The sequence below is a fragment of the Chenopodium quinoa genome, unplaced genomic scaffold (assembly GCF_001683475.1).
Source record: "Chenopodium quinoa cultivar QQ74 unplaced genomic scaffold, ASM168347v1, whole genome shotgun sequence".
NCBI lineage: Eukaryota > Viridiplantae > Streptophyta > Magnoliopsida > Caryophyllales > Amaranthaceae > Chenopodium > Chenopodium quinoa.
Window position 1 is genome coordinate 1,347,075 of NW_018745540.1, and position 23,144 is coordinate 1,370,218.

At 35.6% G+C, this 23,144-nt stretch overlaps 2 protein-coding genes across 4 annotated transcripts; one reads left to right on the top strand and one right to left on the bottom strand.

The window, feature by feature from the left end:
* Positions 1-1,500: 1,500 nt before the first annotated feature.
* Positions 1,501-18,049, bottom strand: LOC110716030. 3 transcript variants are annotated; one of them, XM_021894664.1, is made up of 3 exons: positions 17,186-18,049; positions 14,476-14,771; positions 1,501-1,903 (listed from the first exon to the last, which is right to left on the bottom strand). In XM_021894664.1, the coding sequence occupies exons 1-3, from the start codon at positions 17,233-17,235 to the stop codon at positions 1,869-1,871; spliced, it is 381 nt and encodes a 126-aa protein (XP_021750356.1). In that variant the 5' UTR covers positions 17,236-18,049; the 3' UTR covers positions 1,501-1,868. The 3 variants fall into 3 exon arrangements, 2 of the variants coding, with proteins under 2 accessions (XP_021750356.1, XP_021750355.1); XR_002510367.1 differs by lacking the exon at positions 1,501-1,903 and having other exon boundaries at positions 13,174-14,771; positions 17,173-18,049; XM_021894663.1 differs by lacking the exon at positions 1,501-1,903 and having other exon boundaries at positions 13,174-14,771.
* Positions 18,050-19,370: 1,321 nt separating this feature from the next.
* LOC110716081 lies at positions 19,371-22,651 on the top strand. The gene is made up of 7 exons (XM_021894716.1): positions 19,371-19,374; positions 19,601-19,663; positions 19,711-19,967; positions 20,133-20,647; positions 21,564-21,622; positions 21,847-22,077; positions 22,179-22,651. Exons 1-7 carry the CDS (start codon positions 19,371-19,373, stop codon positions 22,649-22,651), a joined length of 1,602 nt encoding a protein of 533 aa, XP_021750408.1.
* Positions 22,652-23,144: the final 493 nt, after the last annotated feature.

Sequence of the window (23,144 nt, forward strand, 5' to 3'; positions counted from 1 at the left end):
ATACAAAGTATATCAAGTAAATAAGGTGTTATATTATTTGCAGTGAACATAAGAAGTATGATATGGATTACATGAAATTTAGTTTGAAATGTCGATTGTGGTAAGTCCACTCTCCCAAGTTTTCCTAGGATGTAAGATTAAGGTCTCATATCTCTGTAGAATCGAGTTTTTTGTGTGCCCCACCGTGTACCTTCATACAATCTTCTCTAATGAAGTATTAAAATAAGAAATTCATGCACTTCTAAGAAAAGGAATATCACTGTCGACACTTTATAGACCCTTGCTAGATCAATGTCTCACCTTTACAATGATAGAATTGCACTACTCAACTAACGATATGAAGGAAATATTTTCTTATAGATCTAGATCGATTGAAGATGCTCTTTACTTTATTGAATTCTAATCAAAACCGTTATTATAGAACCGTTACATCTTTTGATTTCTACGTACTTCTTTGGTGCTAATAAATAAAGTATATCTTGTGTATCTACTTTTTGTTCCATGATCTATATTGGAAAGGTGTAGGAAAATAGTAGTGATGATTTGGGTCAAACTCAACTTTAATAAAATAGGAATATAAGAATTATATAAAAAAGTAATGTATTTTGGATTTTTGGAGGACATACATACATATTCAAGATGTATACCTGTCTGAAGGATGGACCCCAATTAAGGGAGATAATATTTCCTCCATCTTTGAATACTAGTAAGACATATTGATCATGATACATGTTTTAAGGTATACATTATCAATCAATTGTAATTTTATTATAAAGAAAGATTTAACTAGCAAGAGTGAATTTTTTTTGTCCTTTTATTGGTTAATTGAATTAGAGTGTGTGAGATCGTCTTTAACTAATTATTATTATCAAAATATATGAATAGATGCAGAAAATTAGGATTGGGTTCAGTTCTATAAATCCTAACAAAAGTGTAAAAAATGTTACAGACTAGTAGAATATGAATATTGTAACGAGTAATATGAACAGAAGGAGTATTATAAAGTATAATCCTATTAGAAAAAAATTACGATACTAATTAAAATATATTAAAACCAAGTAATACTTGGCCTAGTTGGTAGGAGTTTCATCTCATAATCTCAAGGTCATGGGTTAGATTCCTACAAGTTGTGGTTCTTAGGGGTGGAGATTCCCTTATCTTCCCTCACCCCCTCCCTCCCATTTCTCAAGAGCATGGCCTACATAACAATACTGGTTTACCTGTGAGATGATTGAGTCTAGTGCTAATAACTAAAGACTGACGAGTATATTTTAGTTGATATTTTACACTTTTTTATAATTCTAAAGAGATAAACAAAATTACATAAAATATTTTACTAAATGACAAAAATTTTAATTTAGTTCTTATTCCTTTCCCAATTTCCTCTTGTGGTCGGATCTATACAAATTATAAATTACAAAGTCACAAAGGTGAAGAGCATAGTATAAGTAATTAGATAATGATAGAAAGCTTTAAAAACGAGTGGAAGTGGTATAAGTATAACGTAAGACGCGGGATTTTCTTGGTCTTAACATTAATTGTCTTCATCAGGCACAAAGACGAAAGACCCCACTTAAACATAGTGTAGTGGTGCCAGATTTTTTTACAAAATGCAAAAATCCAGTTCAATAATAATATTCAAAGTCTACAAATAATGAGGCTTAAAAGCTGGCAATGTGCTGCTGATTTCCAACACATTACGACCTGGAATTACACGGCCACCCCGTGCCCACTGGCTAGGCGGTGTGATTGTGTGATCTTACTTTGTGTTGTTTTGAGTATTGAACTAGTTGTACACCTTGCTATGTCGGCTTATCTTTATGGTGCGCCTCTTTCCCGCAATTTCGGGCATTGATTTTTCTTCACTACTAATTTAATCTTCTCAGGGTGGAGCATGTATACCCTGAAAAGATTATTGAATTAGTCATCAACTATATTTATACAATAGATAACCTACGGAGTGTCGGAGTAATCAATATCAGTTATACAATTTCCTAATAGGAGAATTATAAATTATCCTTGTTAAATTTTAAAATTATATGAAAGGGGTCTAGACAACCAAAACAAGAAAATGGAGAGTTTGATCCACAAACGAGGTTCCATACCCAATTGGTGATAGCTAGTTAGGGGTGTCCATAATTCAGATTGATACTGAAATCCAATCCGAATTATTAATTTGGATCATATACGAACTTCAAAACGGATTGAGATTTTTTGAAAATTCGGATTTTCGAATAGGATCTGATTGACCCTAACTATTGGATCCGAATAAAATCGAAAACCTAATTGTAAAATTAAATTTTTATGAATATGGACTACTCTGTTTTATGATTAGGCTTCTGAAGTTTAGCCCAAATACTCACTATAACAATTAAATAAATTATTGGCTTGATGTTGACTGTTTTGAAGACTTGTATTAATTAATTAATGATTTGATGTTGAACTATTTATTTTAATTATTAATATTGAAAACTTGTATTAAAATTAAGGTTAATGCATTTTTATTTTTTTAATGGTAATAGGCTTCAAAAATTAATGTATTTCAATTCAAATTTTCGGAGTGGGTCCAAATAACCGAATCTTAATTCAGATTGGATCGAATTGTATTGGGAGAAAAATTTGGATCGAATTGAAAAATTGAAAACCGAATTATATTTCGGATTGGATTTGGCCTAAATCCAAACCGAAAATCGAACGGATATGTAGACACCTAAAAATGTCTCCCCAAAACCAAACCCTCAAACAGTTCTACCTTTCACGCCTTGGTTTAAGTTTAGAATTTCGAGTAAAGTACGGACTTTAGGGAGTGCTTAAGGTATGTATTATGGAAGAATAGGGAAGGTTAGTATTTAGGCTAGAGTATAAGAGAGAGAGAGTGTGATTTTTAGTGCCCCGAAACTGAGAAATCAGCCTCGTATTTATAGAGAAACTGTGAGGGGTGAGGCACAAAACCCTAGAAATGAAAAGTGCCGCAGAGAAAACCCTAGAAATTGCTGTGTCATGGCGTAAATTGCCGTCAAATTGCCGTGACATAGTGCATTTTGTCGTGTCACGGCAAAATCTGCCGTGGTGCGGCAAACAAGGTTTCCTGTTCAATCTAACTTCATTTTATCTTTTTATTAAGCATCAAGCACGTGATAAATTAGGCGCCGTTTCAGTGTTACGGACTTATTCTAGCCTTAGGGCTTTAATACTTATTAATCGAGCTTAATTAATAAACATAACGAAATGGATTAGAATGTTTTGGCTGATATGAGGGTTGGACTGTGCTTTGACTAAACATTTGGACTGATTTGTTGACTGATTTGTAAGCCGTGTTTGATAGAATATGGATTTTAAGCACTCTCGAGATTAAATACTCGCCCCAACCAATAATGGCGGTGAAAGGTTGTTCATCATCGGGTTTGATTTTGGGGAGACATTTTTAGATGTCTATAGAAGCCCCCACTTTGACTGAGTTTGTAGAAACGTGAGTTTCGAAAACGATAGTCAAAGTAGTCGATTGGGGCGGAGAATGATTTAAGACGTTCTGCGATCCTAAATCACTCTGTATACGCCGATACCTGCAGAAAAACGTTAGTTCCACATATAAGAGAGTAAAGGGTATAAAACGCGTATCTGACACCAGTGCATGGAAACAAACACGTTTGGTAGTTTTCTACACCTCGAGAAATCCACCGGATGATAATTTTTCACGCCTTTGAATTTCTATTGTGAACCACTATGCCTCGAGCGATCCACTATATAAAAGGTGACAAGCTTCCACGCCTCGGGAAACATGTCGTAGACTCCTACGCCTCGAGCATCCTACTGGGATGGTGATCTTTTGCGCCTCGGGAAGACTGATATAAGATGGTTTCCACGCCTCAGGAACCTTATCGTGAGCTCCTACGCCTCGAGCAACTCACAAATGAAAAGTGATAAGTTTCCACGCCTCGGGAATTATATTGTAAACCACTACGCCTCGAGCGATCCACTAGATAAAAGGTGACAAGCTTCCACACCTCGAGAAAAACGTCGTAGACTCCTACGCCTCGAGCAACCTACTGAATGATGATCTTCCGCGCCTCGGGAAGATTGATATGAGATAGTTTCCACGCCTCGGGAACCCTATCATGAGCTCCTACGCCTCGAGCAACTCACAAGTGAAAGGTGACAAGTTTCCACGCCTCGAGCAACATGTCGTAGACTCCTACACCTCGAGCAGCCTACTGATTGATGATCTTCAACGCCTCAGGAAGACTAATATGAGATAGTTTACACGCCTGGGGAACCCTATCGTGATCTCCTACGCCTTGAGTAGCTCACAAGTGAAATTCCATACTCCGCGAATAACACTAAGTGTCCACGCCTTGGGACACAATCGCCGACTTCTACGCCTTGAAAAGTGTGCAACGATTGACAATTTTCCGCACCTCAGGAAAAACTTGTCTGTTGATGAGAAATTACAAGTCTCTGTGTCTCGAGAACCTTGCAACGTGAATCGTCCGCGCTTGGGAGATGATTGCTAGGTGTTTGATAAATGTCTGATTGATGATTGTTCGACTGCAAAATAGAATTTGCCAAGGGACTCGCATAGATTGTGATTGACTTGACCAACTGACTTGACCAAGGTTGACTTGACATGACATGACATGTGTATGACTTGTGATTGTGTGTGTATATGTATAGTTTGAGTGAGTGCGCAGACATAAGCAAATGAAAATGCAAAAGCAAAAAATTTCCGTCATTTTTTGTCATGAGTGGAGGGTACTGACTTTCTCCTGAAAGAGAAAGACGTGAAAAATGAAGTAAAAGTTTTCGAACTTCCCTCGATGAAAAGTTTTGAACTTCTCCAAAATAAAAAATTTTAGAAAATTTTTTGAACTTCCCCAAAAGAGAAACTGATTAAAAATGGGAAGAAGGTTTGAACTTCCTCCTTGAGCAAAAGCGCGTTGAATCGCATGGATTTTCTTCTTGTCAAATTGAATCACTCGTCTTGAAACTAATGTATGCATGATGAATGTTCTTAGGCCAGGAGGCTAAGGACAATTATATCATGTGACACGATCAATGAATGCATTTAGGTCAGGAAGCTAAGCACAGTATAATTGTAGTTTCACTACTACAAAACCCTTACTTTTCTTACAATTTTTTGCCGACACTATAAATTGTCGCTGTTTAAGTTTATTTTCCTTGTAATTCCGACACTTTATTCCTCACTTTATAGTGTCGATGATTTATCCCAATTAAATTTTCAAGTTATTAGACGGGACATGAAATTTAAATTGGCGCTACAACTCTAATTGCCAAAAAGAGGCGGCACTTATTTATACTACAACACAAACAAAAAATAAAAAAAAAGGAGAGAGAGATAGAAAGTGGTCTGGTGAAATAACCCTAAAGCTGGGAAATTAGGGGCGATTATTTTCATTCAATTCCTAAAATTCAACAAGTCAAGATCTCTACAACCTAGCTACTGAAGACCAATTCATAGATAATTTGGGGTTTCTTTGCCGAAAACGTCAAAATTCAGTTCAGATTGAGAGGTAAGAAGTCATTTTTTTTCTTTTCTTGAATTGATTTCTGGGTATCTAATTGTTTAATTCCTTCTTGTGAATTCTATTTTTCTTTATTTTTTCTACATGCAATCTGTATTTGATTCATTTTGGGCTTCTATATATTTCAATTATCTATCCTTTGTCTGTTAAAATGAGTAATACATCTTAAAAAATTACGGTCTTCAATTAAAACGAGTAATACATGTAATTTGTATTGAATTTAGCTAAACTTTGTCAATTAAAACTTGATTGCCGATTTTTATTTATTTTTTATTATTTTTATAATTTTTTTCGCCCATAGAGCGATTTCTCATGAAAACCTGATATGGCATGTTGATATCTGTAGCTACTAGTTAACAAAGTAGTGCAACCCAGAAACCATTATAGACAACAGAATGTCTGAAAACTATTAGCTTTGCCTCATTTAAATATCAACAAGTAAGAGCTTAGTAGAAATAACTCCAAGCAGAATTGTAATTATATGAGATTTATGTGATGGAGTTGTGATACCAAAGTAGGAAACACGTGTTACTCTAAGTTATCCTTGGTAGTAGTTATGCCAAACTTTGGTGCTTGTTAATTGTGAATAAAAGTTGGGGTTCATTGTTAACTAGTTTGTATATTTAAGTAATGGAAGGCCTAAGATTGTGGTGGGTAATATAATTATTATTAGAGCATAATTTGACTGTTGCTCCGTAACGAGTTTGATTTCATCTTTTTAAATAATTGCAAGTATAACTTTCATGAAAGTTAATGGATAATATTCAGTAAAAAAAATGATTGTGAGCATGAGTGAAATTATCTAAGTAATTGTTGTATTATAACTATATGCTAATAATTTTGTCCAATAAGCTAATTTATTATAGCTAATAATTCAAATTTATTCATGTTTCACTTTATTTAATTTATATGCTTAACTCTAATTTGTAAAGCTGATACATTTTCATTATATAGTAAATTTATTCACACTTCCTTGTAATTTTTTTTATATGCTTAAGTCTACTTTTGTGTAGATTATACTTGTTCATAATATAGTAACTAAAATAAATATTTATGCTTCATTGCTTGTTTTATTTATTTTCAATTTTTTTATGTAAGGATAGTATTATTTGGAAAAACATGGATATGGATACAAGTTGGGTAGAATTTCCAAATAATCATCCAACTTATTGTGCCGGAACTATTAAATTCATTGAGTTAGCTAAAGAAGGTCTTGTAGAAGGAAAAGTGCTTTGCCCTTGTAAGAAATGTAGGGTAAAAAAATGGCTTACAATACAAGAATAGAGGAGCATATATTGTTTAAAGGTTTTGACAAGCAGTATAGGAAATGGATTTTTCATGGTAGAGGAGGTGCTCTTGAGCGAATATTAAATGATCAGCGTAGGTTGGTTGGCAAAGTTGCTGGAAGCACTAGTCAGGTAGCCCAAAGTGGCCAACACGGGGTTTTAGGTAGAGATGATATGAGAGGCCTATTAGGAGATGCTTTTGGTGTTAATATCCCCTCTGTGAATGAGCCTGTACAGCATGATGCATCTAGTGATCAAATGTTAGAAGATCAAATTGAGCAAGAGCCAACCCCATCCCCAACACAAGTAATGAATGATAAGGAAAATGATAAATTTGGGAGACTATAAGAAGCTTCAAATAAGGAATTATATGTCGGATGTAGGACTTTCTATAAACTTTCTTTTCTTTTGCGCATGTTTCACATAAAGTGTATGCATCATTTGTCTGCCGAGTCCCTTACAATGATTCTTGAACTTCTAATTGAAGCATTTCCTCAAATCATGGAGTTCCCATCATCCTATTATGAATCTAAGAAGTTAATTAATAACTTGGGTCTTGGGTATGAAAAAATTGATGCTTGACCGAATAATTGCATTCTCTATGGGGGTGAATTTTCGGACAAGGATAAATGTCACGTATGTAATGCTTCAAGATGGAAGTTAACAAAGTCTAAAGAAGGAAATACAGGTGGTGGGGAAAATAATGATACAAAAAAATATGAACCCGCAAAAGTATTTAGATACTTCCCATTTAACTCGAGGTTAAAAGACTTTTCATGTCATCTAAAACCGCAGAAGGTATGATATGGCATGAGAAGGATCGCGAGAAAAAGGAAGGTAAACTAAGGCATTCGGCAGATGGTTTAACCAGGAAAGACTTTGATGATAAATATCCTGAATTTCTTCTGATCCTCGAAGCGTAAGGTTAGGGCTTGCTTGTGATGGGTCTAATCCTTATCGCTTAATGAACACCACATATAGTACATGGCCAGTGGTATTGATGATTTACAATCTTCCACCATGGTTATGTATTAAACGACCATCAATTATTCTTTCCTCTATAATTCCTGGAAAATCAAGTCCAGAAATTGACATTGATGTCTTTTTAGTGGATGAGTTGAAATTATTATGGGAAGGAGTAGATGCATTTGATGCTTACAGAAAATAGAGTTTTAAGCTCCGTGTTGCTCTAATGTGGACTATCAACGATTTTCCAGCGTATGCAATGTTATCAGGGTGGAGCACAAAAGGTTATCGTGCATGCCCAACATGTGCCACTGATACTTTGGATGGTAAGATTTGTTACAAAGGGTATCGCAAGTGGTTGCCCATTAATCACCCTTATCGATCTCAAGCCCATTTGTTTGATGGGAAACAAGAGTATGGCCTTTCTCCAACACGCCAACCAGGGACAGAACTAAAAATTCAACAAGAAAGGGTTGAATATACATATGGAACAGGGAAAAAGAAATCCAAGAAAAAGAGAGGAAGACAAGAGGATGATGCTGCCGATGATGATGATGGCGACGATGATGTTTTATGGACTAAAAGGAGCAAATTTTTTAATTTGCCTTATTGGGAGCATAACACTCTTCGTCATATTTAGATGTTATGCACATTGAAAAAAATGTGTGTCAATTTTTTGTCCACTTTACAAAATATAGATTTTTGTCCACTTTACTAAATATAGATAAGAAAAGCCGAGACACTGAAAAAGTTAGAGAGAGAATGAAAAATGAAGGAATTAAGCCACACCTTTGGATTCAAACTAATCCTAATGGGCAATCAATTATGCTTCCTGCCACTTACTCCATGTCTAAAGAGGACAAAGAAAGATTCTTGAAGGTATTCCAGAAATTAAGAGTTCTGGATGGATATTGTTCTAATCTGTCTCTATGTTTGAATATGAAACAAAAGAAACTTCAGAATTTAAAGAGTCATGACAACCATGTTATAATGCAAGATCTTTTACCTGTAGCTCTACGAGCATCAAGAGTTACATAAATTGTAGATTTGGTGTTAGACTTATCATCCTTTTTCAAAATTGTTTGTTTTACAACTCTTGATGTGAAAGAGTTAAATGGATACAAACAAAATTGTTTTAACTCTTTGCAAGATGGAGATAGAGTTTGTGCCAACGTTTTTTACAATTATGGTTCATTTAGTCATTCATTTAGTAGAGGAGGCTAAGATTGGTGGACCTGTTCAATATAGGTGGATGTATCCTATTGAAAGGTTAGAGATTTAAATCTATATATTCAATTTATCTAATGGTTATATGTAATTGTATTTCTCATGCTTAGATTATATTTGGTATAGGTATTTAGCCCATCTGAAATCGTTTGTGATTAATAAAGCTCAACCAGAAGGGTCAATAGCAGAAGGCTATCATTTAGAAGAGACTATTAACTTTTGTTCAACATACTTGGAAGAACTTGAGACCATGTTTTATAGGGTAAAAATAAATGATCATATTCTAGACACATGTGCTTACTTATTTAATTCTGGTGGTCGAGTCATTGGAGCAAAGATAAGTGCTCGTTTAGATGCTAAAAGTCTAGAGCAAGCACATCGCTATATTCTCCTTCATTGTGACGAAATGACAGATTTTCGTGATTAAGTGTTAAGATAAATATCTTAATACAATTTTCTTTTTCTTCTTATAGTGATTACGACTATAAGATAATTGTTTCAATATGATGAGTGGCATTTATGCCACTATTTAGCCCTTTTTATTAATGATTTTCCCCCATTTGTCACTTGTTTGCGCCTTCTCTAGCCGTTTTTACAATTGTTTTGGTTATTTTTGTTCTTTCTCGTGATTTTCCTCTTCTTTTATCTTTTTTTTTTGTTTTATATCTTTTCTTTGTTGATTTTGAAGGTTTTTGGCACTCTTGGATGGAGTTAAAGGAGCTAATGAGATGCTCAACAGAGAAGGCACGCAGCTCTGCAGGGAGCTGCGAGCGCGGGTATCCAGGCCACAGGCGCGGACATGATGCATTGGAGCTCATCTTCTGAACCTATAGAAGGCTGGCCGCGCCCTTGGAGAGGGCTCTCCCTAGTCACCCGCGGGCGCGGCTCATAAGGACACAGATGGGGCTATTCGTTGCTTTGTTTCCCATGTTTCACAGCTGCAACCTCTCCCCAATTGGGAGATGACTCTCCAACAGTATCCTGCGGGCGCGGCTTCGTGGGTTTCGCAACTTCGTACCCAGCTTGGAGAGGGCGCGACATTGTTTGAGAGGGCTCTTCTTAGTTCATTATTTCCGATTTCTTTAGGAACTATAAATAGACTTTTTCTTGAATTTTATTAGGGGGCTATTTTCCAATTATAATTAGAACTTTGTAGTGAGAGAAACTCTAGTATTTTTAGAGAGAGAAAGTTGCTTACTCTTCAAGTTTCATCATTGTAATCAAGATTTCTTCAAGTTTTCCTCAATTCAATGCAAGTATTTCATGTTTTCTTCATCAATCGAGCTTCATAGTAGTAATCTATTTACTCTTAGCTTTTGTTTGGGTTAATTGCTTTTGACGGTGTTGATTTCCATCCATTTCCTTGATTTTACTTGTTTGATTGCTTTTTCCTTTGAATTTGAATCATGTTTAGCTTTGTTAAGATTGAATCCATGCTTAGTGTAGTTGTGATGGCTATTTTCTCTTTACTAACTTAGATTTCTAACTAGGGAAGGGGGTGAAGATCATAATTGATTGGGATTATATTGATGATTGATTGGATTTAGCCTTGAGTTGATGATTTTGTGCTTAAATTGCTTGGAGTTATTGATGTGCACCTTTAATTCTAATCTTTGAGTTATAAATTAGATGCATGGGAATGATCTAGTTTAGTTTTGATCTATTTCATCAATTTGCTTGAGTAATTGCATGGGAATGAATTATTTGAGTAGAATTTGTATTCCTTGGCATGAATCCATGTTTATTTCATTGTTGTCTTAGTTGATCATGATTGAAACCCCCTCTCCCTAGTGTTTTGATCATATTTCTCTCAAATATAGTTTTCCATCCTTATTTTAGTGTTTCTAGTTTGAACTTTCTTGATTTGCTTGCTTTAATCTTTCTAGCAGTTAATTTGATCATAGAATTCACAAAAACAATCAAAATACCCCTTGTTACTTTCTTGCAATAGATTCTTAATTCCACTTTGATTGTGCAATGTCCCGTTTCCTTGTGTTTCGACCCTAGCTTGCCACTATCTAGTGTGAGCTTGATAGAGTTAGGTTAGGAATATAAATTGTTGATTTGATTTAGGATAGTAGACACGACCGATTATCCGGCGATCAAAATTTTGGCGCCGTTGCCGGGGAAACGACTAGTTTTGCACTCTTATTATGTTGTTATTGGATTTGTTGCTTTTCGTTTTTGTTCATTTACTCTCTTGCTAGTCATTGCTAATTGTTTGCTTAGCTTTAGTGGATGCTAAGGAGGTCTGAAGGACCACCAACACATTACATTGACCACGAGATCAACATACATTGAGGCAAGTCCGTAAACTTTATCAAGAAGAGACGCGAGGACTTGGTGTTATTGTTAAGAGTGAGAGTGATTCTTGGTCTTCGAGTTCTCAAAGTGAGGCAATGACGGCAGAAGAAGATGATGTTTTGTTTCGTGAGTTTAGAAATCCAGAGGATTACGAGCTCACGGGAGGGATTTTTCTACCCGTCGCGGAAACTAATTTCACCATTCATCCCCAATACACAAGGATGGTACAAGCGGAGCAATTTTCGGGTTCTCCAAGTGAAGATCTTATTGAGCACCTTGATAGATTCCCTGAGCTTTGTGCCATGATTCCAACCAATCAAGTTTCTCAAGAGTATATCTGTATGCACTTATTTCGACAATGTCTTTCGGGTAGAGCAAAGAAGTGGCTCAAGCAAGTCAAGCCAAATTCTCTCATAACATAGAGAGAGATAGTCCAGACATTCTTGAAGAGGTTCATTTCCGAGGAAAAGACCGCCAAAATGAGAAGGAAGATTGCATCATTTGAACAAGAAGCGGATGAGAGTCTTAGTGAAGCTTGGGAAAGGTTCAAAGAGTTGGTACAAGCATGTCATCACCATGAATACAATCAAAGTTTGCTCATGCGATTCTTCTATGATTGATTGGAACCTATGTCTAGAGCTAACTTGAATGTGGGGGCGGGTGGACAATTTATTAAGATCCCCCAAAATCAAGTTGAAGCAACAATTGAAGAGGTAGCAAAGAACTACTCTTGGGGTGGTAGAAGGAGGAATGCACCAAGGAAAGGTGGGATGTATGAATTGGAGAAGGTTGATCAATTGCAACATCAAATTGAGCTTTTGACAAAAGGGCTTGCAAAGTCGAATACGAGTGTTAATAGTGGGATAAGCTCATCTCAAGTCAATTCTTTCTCTTGTCAAAATTGTGGTGGTACAAACCACGATACATCTTATTGTGGAGGTTTAAGCCCCGAGCATGTGGCAGCATAAAACACAAGGCAAGATGGATATAGGGGAAGTGGTAGTGGAGTAGCTTGGAGGCAACCACCACCCGGATTTGCATCTCAACCTCAACAATGGAGTTAACAAGCTCAACCATCATATAACTCCAATCCTCAATACCAAAACCCACCTCCATTTCAAAACCAAAACCCAAGAGGTAACTACCCAAGGAACAACCAATACAACAACCAAAACCAATACAACAATCAAAATCAAGTGTCTCAAAGGAGCCAAGGGCAAGCATCTCAACCCGATTCTACACAAACCCAAATTCTTCAACAACTTCAAGCCATGAATCAACAAATGCAAGAGGTCAAGGCTCATAAAAAGATGGTTGATCCATAATTAGCTCAATTGGCCGAGATAGTCCCTTTCAATTCACCTTCTACTCTACCCTGACAACCACAAACTAACCCATCCCACAACATAAAAACCGACTCTTGCAAGGCAATCACATTGAGATCGGGTACATCCTACGAAGGTCCAAAGGAGGGGGTTAGTGAGGAAAAGAAGGGAGGAGAAGAGAGTGTAAGTGAAGACAAGAGAGTTGAGGAAGAGAAGGTTGTTGAGAAAGAAGGAAGTGTGGAGGAGAAGAATCTTAAAGATGAGAAGACAACTTCAACTCCTAGTGAGGCTAGGAATCTTGATGGGCTGGTTCCATTTCCCAGTCGACTTGCGGAGAGGAAGTTGAATGATTAGTTTGCAAAGTTCCTTAGTGTGATGAAGAATTTTCATATCAATTTCCCTTTCATTGAAGTTGTCACACAAATGCCTTCATACTTCAAGTTCCTCAAAGATATTCTCACCAACAAGAGGAAGCTCAATGATGAGCTTATCACTCTTCCCCATCAAGTGAGTGCACTTGTCCAACATAAGATGCCCAAGAAGGAAAAAGATCCGGGAAGTTTCACTTTGCCGGTAAAGATTGGGAACATGGAAGCTAGGGGTGCTTTAGCTGATCTAGGAGCAAGTGTTAGTTTGATTCCTCTATCCATTGCTCAAAAACATTATAGTGATGATCCCTATAAGGAAGACAATCCAATTGGCCGATTGTTCGGTGAAGTCATCCTTATAGGGATCATCATCTATAAAGTTTTTGAGCAATGGATAGAGATGATCCCTATAAGGAAGTCATCAATTGCAAGAACAACACCATTACATGTGAGGTGGCCGATGAGAAGATTGTTTTTGAGTTCTCTAAGTTACTCAAGACCCCCATGGTTAAAAAATGCTATAGAGTTTTTGTTGTGAATGAGGAGTTAGATCACTTGGGAAGGGTCATTGATAAGTGCATAATATAGGTCCAATTTGGGTAGTCAATTGTTTTACTAAGTCCTCTAATGATGAACCAGATTGTTGTTGTGAATTTTGTTGAACAAATGGCCTAGTTTGATTAGATTGAGAAAATGGTGGTCTAGGTCCATACCTAAGGTTAGGATGATCACGCCAACCTTCATTATAAGTATTAGAAAAAGGGTCATATTTCCTCTGAGATTGACCAGGAAAGTTATTTAAAGCATTGACATCTTCACTCTGTAGAGTAGGACATTCATCAATAGCATGAGAAAAATCTGAACAAACACCACATACTCTAGCTGTAGACTCATTACCAGGAACAATTTTAGACACTAAGGTGGTCAGAGTAGCAATTTGTTGAGCATTTTCTTGTAATTGACTTTTAATTCCACTTAAGTCCACATCATTAACTCTTTTAACATCATTTCTAGTGCCAAATTGTTGAGTATTTTGAGCCATATTAGAAATTAACTTCCTAGCTTCGGTTGGTGTTTTATCTACTAATGCCCCCCACTAGATGCATCTATCATAACTCTCTCATTAGGTAACAACCCCTCATAAAAATATTGAATTAGTAGTTGCTCATTTATTTGGTGTTGTGGACAAGATGAACAAAGTATGTTAAAACGTTGCCAATACTCATATAAAGATTCGTTATTATTTTTCCTAATTCCACAAATTTCCTTTCTAATAGAACTAATACGACTACCAGGAAAGATCTTTCAAGAAAAACTTTTTCCATTTCTGCCCAAGAATTAATAGAACTAGGTGAAAGTTGCTCATATAGCCACTCTTTAGCGGGATCTTGCAAAGAAAAAGGATTCATAGAAGAGCATACAACCTTAAATTCTTTTAAGTGTCTATAAGGATTCTCACCTGCGTTCCCATAGAATTTAGGGAGAAGATTAAGGAAACCTGAATTCAGCTTTAGAGGATTCTCTAGCTCTGAAAAGACAATGCAAAGTGGATCTTCTCTTGTTCTCGGGGCTCCCAGTTCTTTCAATGTTCGTTCTGCCATGCTCTTGTATTCAATCGGTAACAGATCTTCTAATTCAAGTGCTGGTTCAGCACTGAAAATGTGAAGCAGTTTCTCTGGTTCAGCCTTGTTTAGGAAGCCTATGTATGCTTTAATGCGCAGAAGTCTTGCTTTTGGATCGTACGCGTTCACACACCTATAAAGAAAAACAGAACTTATGAGAAAGACTTGAAATATTTACAGCAGAAGTTTTAAAAATCCATTACTGGACAAAAATTTTAGTAGCCAAGATAAGATGATTTAGATGCAACTAGCTTCTACCAATAAATAAACTGCATTTTCATTAGCATTTAAACCTCATATAAAGAAACTAGCAATCTTGTAGAAAGTTAGTAGTCTGTCAAAACTCTGTTAACTTGGATCTTAATAGCAAAAATTGATTTCATGTTCAAACTGAGCTAGTGCCGGGGCTGGAATTAACTTATAATGCAAACTATACCATATATCTCATTACCCCTATAAGTTTTGTCTAGTTATAAGCTACTGGATTCAGAGAATAGTTATTCAAATAAGGCAGTTAAGTTCAGTAGTTATGGACTTATGGCAGTAAGTATACTGAATTTTAGTAACAATTAAGCATCAGGCAGCTGGGTATATCAAGATATATATTATGCAATTCCATTAAATTAGTTCATATGAAAATTCCCAAAATAAATCCTGCTCACATTTTACTAAAAAATAATTCCAATCAGATTATATTACTCAGATAACCTTACTTTCAGAGATCCCTGGAAATTTCATAGCATATGACCATGATGTTGGACAGATAAAATAATGCCAAAGAAATCAGCAAGTTACTTATCATGTCAGACCTTCAGAAACTTTTTTAAGCAGAATCAGACTTTAGAATTCACATATCTTTGGAAGTGATCATAGTCACTTCAATAGCAATTAAACATGAGGTAATGAATTGCTAGTCCTAAGTATGCAGTTAAAACTTTTCTACTCAAATCACATAGCATGTAAAGATAGAATCTGTTCAAATTGGCATCTAACCTATTTAGCAAGATGGCTCTCCTGATTTAGGACTAGGTTTACCAACACTAATGTATCAGTCAACTTTTAGCATCTCATAGGACTTTTCTGTAGATTAATAACTCAAAGTTCAAGTGCAAGAAATATCTTTTACTCCAGTTTATACACTGTCAGATGTTTCTGGAAACTCCCAGGACATATGATACATGCATGATACATCAGCTAGACCGATCCACACATGCTAAAATAGAGGTTTAAGAACAATTCTTACAATATTATACTCTGATCAAACACAGAACATCAAGAATAAGGGCAAGATCATAAAATGTTCATTCAATTAACTTTTCTACGTGAACAGGAACTATATGGTGATATTTTTCATTGGTGGAGCCCAATTACCTCAAAGATACAGGTATATATCATGCAAAAACTGATAAGTAAACATGACATATTCTTGTCTTCGTACCCACTTTTATATGAGTTAATAAAAATTGGCCAGTAAACATGCAATATCACTATGACTCATTTGCATATCATTTATATTTCCATTGGTTAATAAGCTAAATTCACGAGACATAATCAATCGTCATACTAGCAAACAATAGCAAATTAGTAAAACTTTTTTTTTTTTTTAATTAAGAACTAAAATTAATCTCCCCGACAAAGGCGCCAAATTTTGATACGTGTCGTTTACCGTATAAAATTAAATATTTATTTTCCTAACTTAACCTTCAAAAATATTAACAACTAGTAAAAGGGTAAGCAAGGGTCGATCCCACGAGGAGACTTTTAACTCTTAAATCAACTTTTAACTAAATTACAATATATTACGGAAATTTACATACTATACATTTATTTACATATGTACATAAAATGGGGGGGGGAGGGGGAGGGTTTGTTTAAGATGATACTAAACTAATAAAACTAATACGGAACCAAACTACTATTGACGACACAACTAACCATTCCATTGAATAGCTCTTACTTGATATAGTTTATTGGCAATAACATACAATTCGCCTTGAGTACCACCAATTATAATTACTAGACTAACTTTAGAGCCTAAGATAACAAAGACTCCCTATCATCCCTTAAGTTTAGTTAATTACGAATTAAGCCAAGTTGACTCTAAACCATTCTAACTTATACAAATATGATCGCAACTCATATAATTTAGAGGTGGAAGCATTATAAACTAGGAGACATCATTAGTCCTAATTATTCTAATCACATAAATGCCTAAAATAATTAGATTGAACTTACTCTCTAATCTAAATAAAACCATAATCGCAGATCTCATATAAATTAGGTGTCACTTGACTATATGATTTAAACTAAGCCAAACCATATAGAAAACAATAATTAACAACCATACACACACTAGAAACATGTATAATCGTAATTTAATCAATAAATTACAAGCAAGTTCAAATAATAATTAAACAAAACTGAAAAATGACTTAAAATCAAATGTAATACTAATAATCCCATCAAGTTTTTCATCAAATTATCAAAATAATTTAAACAAGAAGTAATATGAACAATAAAGTAAAGAAGAAGACTTATAAATTATACTCCCAAGAACTGTCGAATAAACCCGGCTTCGACCCCAAATTCACCGTCATTCTTGTTCTACCTTGGATTCGAGACTAAGATTCCCTCCAACGGCTATCTTCTCTTCCCCAATTGCCCAATTCACGAACTCACTTAAATTACTTTGTAGTTGTTATATTTCGGCTAGGTTGTGTGTGTTTTTGAGATGATTGTTTTGGGGTTTTTATAGCCAAAAACAGCTACCGATTTTTGGGTTCGGGAGGATAAACTTTTGAAATAGGATAAGAATTCATCACTTTCCTTGAATTTCAGATGTGTTGAAGAAGGATTTTGAGCTTGATGAAGATAAACATGGAGTTGAGATATGTTGTTTTGGAGCATCGGTTTTAACGAAATTTCATCTTTGTTTGCTGGTTGTTGTTGTAGCTTGTTGCTTTCTTCAGGAAGTCATGTGCCCCATTTGTTTCTATTTCTTTTCCTTTATTTATTTTTTATTTTTTTATTCTGCAAGTATCTTGCTTCCTTCTTCATATATTTTGATGATAGCAAATGATTCTTTGAATAGCAACATAAATAGGATTTATTTTCCTCTTGCTTTCCTACCAAAAACACACAACATAAAATTAAGTATCAATTATTATAAAAATAACTATAAAATAAAATAATGAATAAAATAAGATCTAAAATAATAAAAGTAAATAAAATCATAAAATAACCAATATAAAGCGGCCATTGGACTAATATTAGGGACTAAAAATATAGTATATTATGCACTTATCAAATTCCCCCCCACTTAGTCTTTGGTCGCCCTCGAACAAATTAAATAAAACTAACCTATAAAAGCAATAAACCTAACTCACAGTCGTAGGAATCACGGTTACACTTAGCACGTTCAACAAGCCCTTTAAACCCCTAAGTCCCCCTAGAGGACGAGTAAAGTCTCGTGAGGGTTTGCAGTTAAGTACGTGTGATGTTTTTATCTGTTGATTGAGTAGTTCGAGTAAGTAGATCCTTAGGGGTATCTTAAAACCTAGTGCCTTGGTCCAACTGGACTGGGAGCCACTGGTCGAACACTCGTTACATGGACTATTCAACATAGATTGAACATTAAGATTCATGAAACTAAAAATGAAAAAAATGGAAAAAAAAAAGAGAAGGTGGCAGTGTACATAAAAGTTCAGTGTGCAATCAAGAAATACTTTTTATAAGGAATATTTGATATTATTTGGTTATAATCATACTATGCTCTACTAATTTATAGATTATTACCACCACAATCCCATAATTATCGTCATATCCTTCATTTACCAAAACCCCCCATGATATCCTTGAAAAGTCCTAATGATTTCAGACATGTAAATTGGTATAAGTAAGGAGGGTGAGAAATGATTAAAGTCAATCGAGCAAGTCGTCAAGTTAAACTGGGGAAACTTCTATAAAAATGATTTTTTAAAATTGTTTACTGCTATTTAGTTGAAAATTTCTGAATAACAGACTTTGTGGGTATGTCTACTGCAAACCCTCACGAGACCGTACTCGTCCTCTAGGGGGAACTTAAGGGATTAAAGGGCTTGTTGCACGTGCTAAGTGTAACCGTGATTCCTACGACAATGAGTTAGGTTTATTGCTTTTATAGGTTAGTTTTATTTAGTTTGTTCGAGGGCGACCAAAGACTAAGTGGGGGGGGGGGAATTTGATTAGTGCATAATATACTATATTTTTAGTCCCTAATATTAGTCCAATGGCCGCTTTATATTGGTTTTTTTATGATTATATTTACTTTTATTATTTTAGATTTTATTTTATTCATTATTTTATTTTATAGTTATTTTTATAATAATTGATACTTAATTTTATGTTGTGTGTTTTTGGTAGGAAAGCAAGAGGAAAATAAATCCCATTTATGTTGCTATTCAAAGAATCATTTTATATCATCAAAATATATAAATAAGGAATCAAGATACTTGCAAAATAAAAAAATAAAAAAGGAAAAGAAATAGAAACAAAAGGGGCACGTGACTTCCTGAAGAAAGCAACAAGCTACAGCAACAACCAGCAAACAAAGATGAAATTTCGTTAAAACCGAAGCTCCGAAACAACATATCTCAACTCCATGTTTATCTTCATCAAGCTCAAAATAAATCCTTCTTCAACACATCCGAAATTCAAGGAAAGTGATGAATTCTTATCCTATTTCCGATTCTCAATGGGTAAGTCCTATACATGTGGTACCTAAAGAGAGTGGAATAACAGTTGTCGAAAATAATAAGGGAGAATTTGTCCCCACTAGAGTTTCTAATGGATGGAGAGTTTGTATTGACTATAGGAAGCTTAATCAAGCTACCAGAAAAGACCATTTCCCTCTTCCATTTATTGATTAGATGTTAGAAACACTTGTTGGGCAATCTTTCTTCTGTTTTCTTGATGGTTATTCAGGTTACGTACAAGAACCCATTGCCCCTGAAGATCAAGATAAAACCACTTTTACCTGTCCTTTTGGTACATTTTCTTTTAGAAGAATGCTTTTGGTTTATGTTATGCTCCAGAAACTTTTCAGAGATGTATAATGAGCATATTTTCTGATTTGATTGAACAAGATATGGAAGTGTTTATGGATGACTTTACTGTTTTTGGTGATTCATTTGATAGATGTCTTCATGCTTTAACTCGTGTTCTGAAGAGATGTGTTGAAACTAACCTTGTTTTGAATTTTGAAAAGTGTCATTTCATGGAAGAACAAGGTGTGGTTCTTGGTCATATTGTAAGCGCTAAAGGTTTAGAGGTAGATAAAGCTAAAATTGAGGTAATAAGTTTTTGCCTTATCCTAAATGTGTTCACGAAGTTAGATCATTTTTGGGACATGCTGGTTTTTATAGGCGCTTTATAAAGATTTTTTTCAAAAATTGCTTCACCTTTATGTGCTTTGGTTGCTAAAGATGCTGTTTTTGACTTTAATGATGAATGTAAGAAAGCTTTTGATGATTTAAAAGCCCAGCTGACAAGTGCTCCTGTAATTAGACCTCCTAATTGGTCGTTACCTTTTGAAATAATGTGCGATGCTAGTGATAAAACCATAGGAGCTGTTTTAGGTCAAAAGAAGGGTAAAGAGTCTTATGTGATACATTATGCTTCAAAATCACTTGATCCTACCCAATGCAATTACACTGTGACCGAAAAAGAAATGTATACTGTGATATTTGCTTTGGAAAAGTTTAGATCTTATTTGCTTGGTACTCATGTGATTGTTTATTCTGATCATACGGCTCTTAAATACTTAATAAAGAAGAGTAACTCAGCACCTAAGTTGCTTAGGTGGATGCTTCAATTACAAGAGTTTGATCTAGAAATTAGGGATAAAAAAGGTGTTGAAAATCAAGTTGCTGACCATTTGAGTAGGATTGTCCCTAGAGAAGATTGGCCTATGATAAGTGATTTCTTCCTCGATGAACAATTGCTTTCTTTATATCATGTTAAAACTCCTTGGTATGCCGATACAGTTAATTACTTACTAACTAGGACGTTTCCCCCTTTTCTAACTAAGGCCCAAAGGGACAACAACCTGCTGTTGGCGGCAGGCTGGGCGTTGTTCTGGTTGCAGACCGGCGGGCGACTGGTTTCCGTGGCTGTGGGGTTCAGATCTCAGGTTAGTTTACAATTCCAAAAAAAAAAAAAAAAAAAAACAGAAAAAGGGCAAAAAAACGAAAACATTTACTTAAAAAAACAAAAAAATAAAGGAACACCACTTACCACTCGACGGCGGTGGCTTTGAGTTGAAACCCGGTGGTGGTTGTGGTTAAATTCGGTGGTGATTGTGGTGAAATCCGGTGGTGCCTAGGTGACATGGTGGTGGTGGTTAGGGTTTTCCGGAAATTTTAAATTAAAAAAAACGAAATAGCTTCACTTACCTACACCGGCAGCGTACTTGCGGCGGAGCGGTGGTGCCGGTTGCTCTTTCTCCCTCTCTCTCTCTCTTCCTCTTTCTCTTTCTCCGATCCTTCACTTTCTCCCTTTCTCTCTCTTCCTCTTTCTGTTTCTGTGCGAATTATGGATGTTATTTTTTTAAGTGTTTTAATATTCCGACGGAAATTATTCCCTCGGTATTGTATTCCGTCGAAAATAAATTTTCCGATGGAATATTCCGTCGGAAGATGAAAATACCGAGGGAAACAAAATCCGTTGGAATATTTTTGACGGATTTTCCGTCGGAACGTACCTTTTCCGACGGATTTTTCCAACAAACCAAAATTCCGCCGGAAAATTCAAATTTTCTGAGGGAATTTAAGTCCGTCGGAGCAATTCCATCGGAAAACAACCTCTTTCTAGTAGTGTGTTCTGACCAATTAATTAGAAGGTGTGTAGATAAACCTGAATATGATTCTATACTAACATTTTGCCATAGTCTTGAAAGTGGAGGACACTTTGGTCCTCAAAGGACTGCTCATAAAGTCTTAGAATGTGGTTTGTATTGGCCTACTATTTATAAGGGTGCTTATTTCTTTTGTAAGGCTTGTGAACGCTGCTAGAAATCTGGAAATCAGTCTAAAAGGAATGAAATGCCCCAATCTGAATTTTAATTTGTAAAATATTTGATGTGTGGGGTATTGAATTTATGGGTCCCTTTCCCTCTTATTTTGGTAAAGTTTATATCATTCTTGCTGTTGATTATGTGTCTAAATGGGTAGAGGGGAAAGCTGTAATAACCGATGATGCTAAAACGGTTGTTAAGTTTGTTAAGAGTCATATATATAATAGATTTGGCATGCCTAAGGCCATCATTAGTGACAGAGGAACCCATTTTTGCAATAAAACGTTTGGTGCCCTTCTTGAAAAATACCACGTGACTCACAGAGTATCCACTGCATACCACCCCCAAATTAGTGGACAGGTTGAATTGTTGAATAAGGAGATAAAGGGTATTTTGGAAAAAATGGTTAAACTAAGTAGAAAGGATTGGAGCCTTCGATTAGGTGATGCCTTATGGGCATCTAAAGAACTGCATATAAAACTCCTTTAGGAATGTCTCCATTTAGACTTGTTTTTGGAAAAGCGTGTCATTTACCTGTGGAAATCGAGCATAAGTCTCATTGGGAAGTGAAGCAATGTAATTTAGACCATGACCTTGCTGGAAAAGAAAGGAAATTACAGTTACTTGAGTTGGAAGAATTGAGGTTAGAGGCATATGAAAATGCCAAAATCTATAAAGACAAGACCAAAGCCTTCCATGATAAAAACATAGCTAGGAAATCATTTCAGGTTGGAAAGAAAGTTCTTTTATTATTTAATGCTCGCTTGAAATTATTTCCAGGAAAATTACAAACTAGATGGCTTGGCCCCTTTGTTGTTACTAATGTTTTTCCTCATGGTGCAGTTGAAATCAAAGATTTCAATACTAACAAAACTTTCAAGGTTATTGGTTATAGGTTAAAACCATTCTATGATCAAGCTTATGTGACCATGATTGAAGACATTTTATTTGAACAAGCATGAAGAGAGGAATGTCGAGCCAACGACCTAAACCAAAGGCGCTACTTGGGAGGCAACCCAAGGATATTATGCTCTTTTCCTTGTTCATTTCTTTTGATTTCAGTTTTATTATTATTATTATTATTATTATTATTGTTATTATTATTATTATTATTATTATTATAATAATAATAATAATAAAAACACACAAAGTCATACAACCTACAATAAATTAGTGGGAAGTCGAGATACTATCTGGGCCCCCACTCCTCTAGCTATTGCAAAGCCTACCCTAGTGAAAATATGAGCTACAGCACGAGCCCCAACGTCTTGCGTCGCCGAGAACCTCTGAACCCGCTTCAACAACGCAATAGCCTCCTTCTCTTATTCCCCAAACGAAGAAAAGGAGAAGGGAATGAAACCATATCCAATCAACCGACAACTAGCTTCATACTTCACCCGCTTTCGATGAGCTGCATCAGCCACAACCCGTCCAGGAACGAAGTCAGATAGCCCT

Bases quoted from the DNA above. Each gene is read 5' to 3' on its own strand.
- LOC110716081 (XM_021894716.1), top strand. The intron at 19,664-19,710 runs GTACATTTTCTT...GTTATGCTCCAG, and splicing joins CACTTTTACCTGTCCTTTTG to AAACTTTTCAGAGATGTATA. The intron at 21,623-21,846 runs GTTTGTATTGGC...CTAAATGGGTAG, and splicing joins TCATAAAGTCTTAGAATGTG to AGGGGAAAGCTGTAATAACC.
- LOC110716030 (XM_021894663.1), bottom strand. From the start codon at position 17,235: ATGACGGTGAATTTGGGGTCGAAGCCGGGTTTATTCGACAGTTCTTGG. The intron at 14,772-17,185 runs GTATAATTTATA...TTTTCTTTATAG, and splicing joins TTATTCGACAGTTCTTGGGA to GTGTGTGAACGCGTACGATC.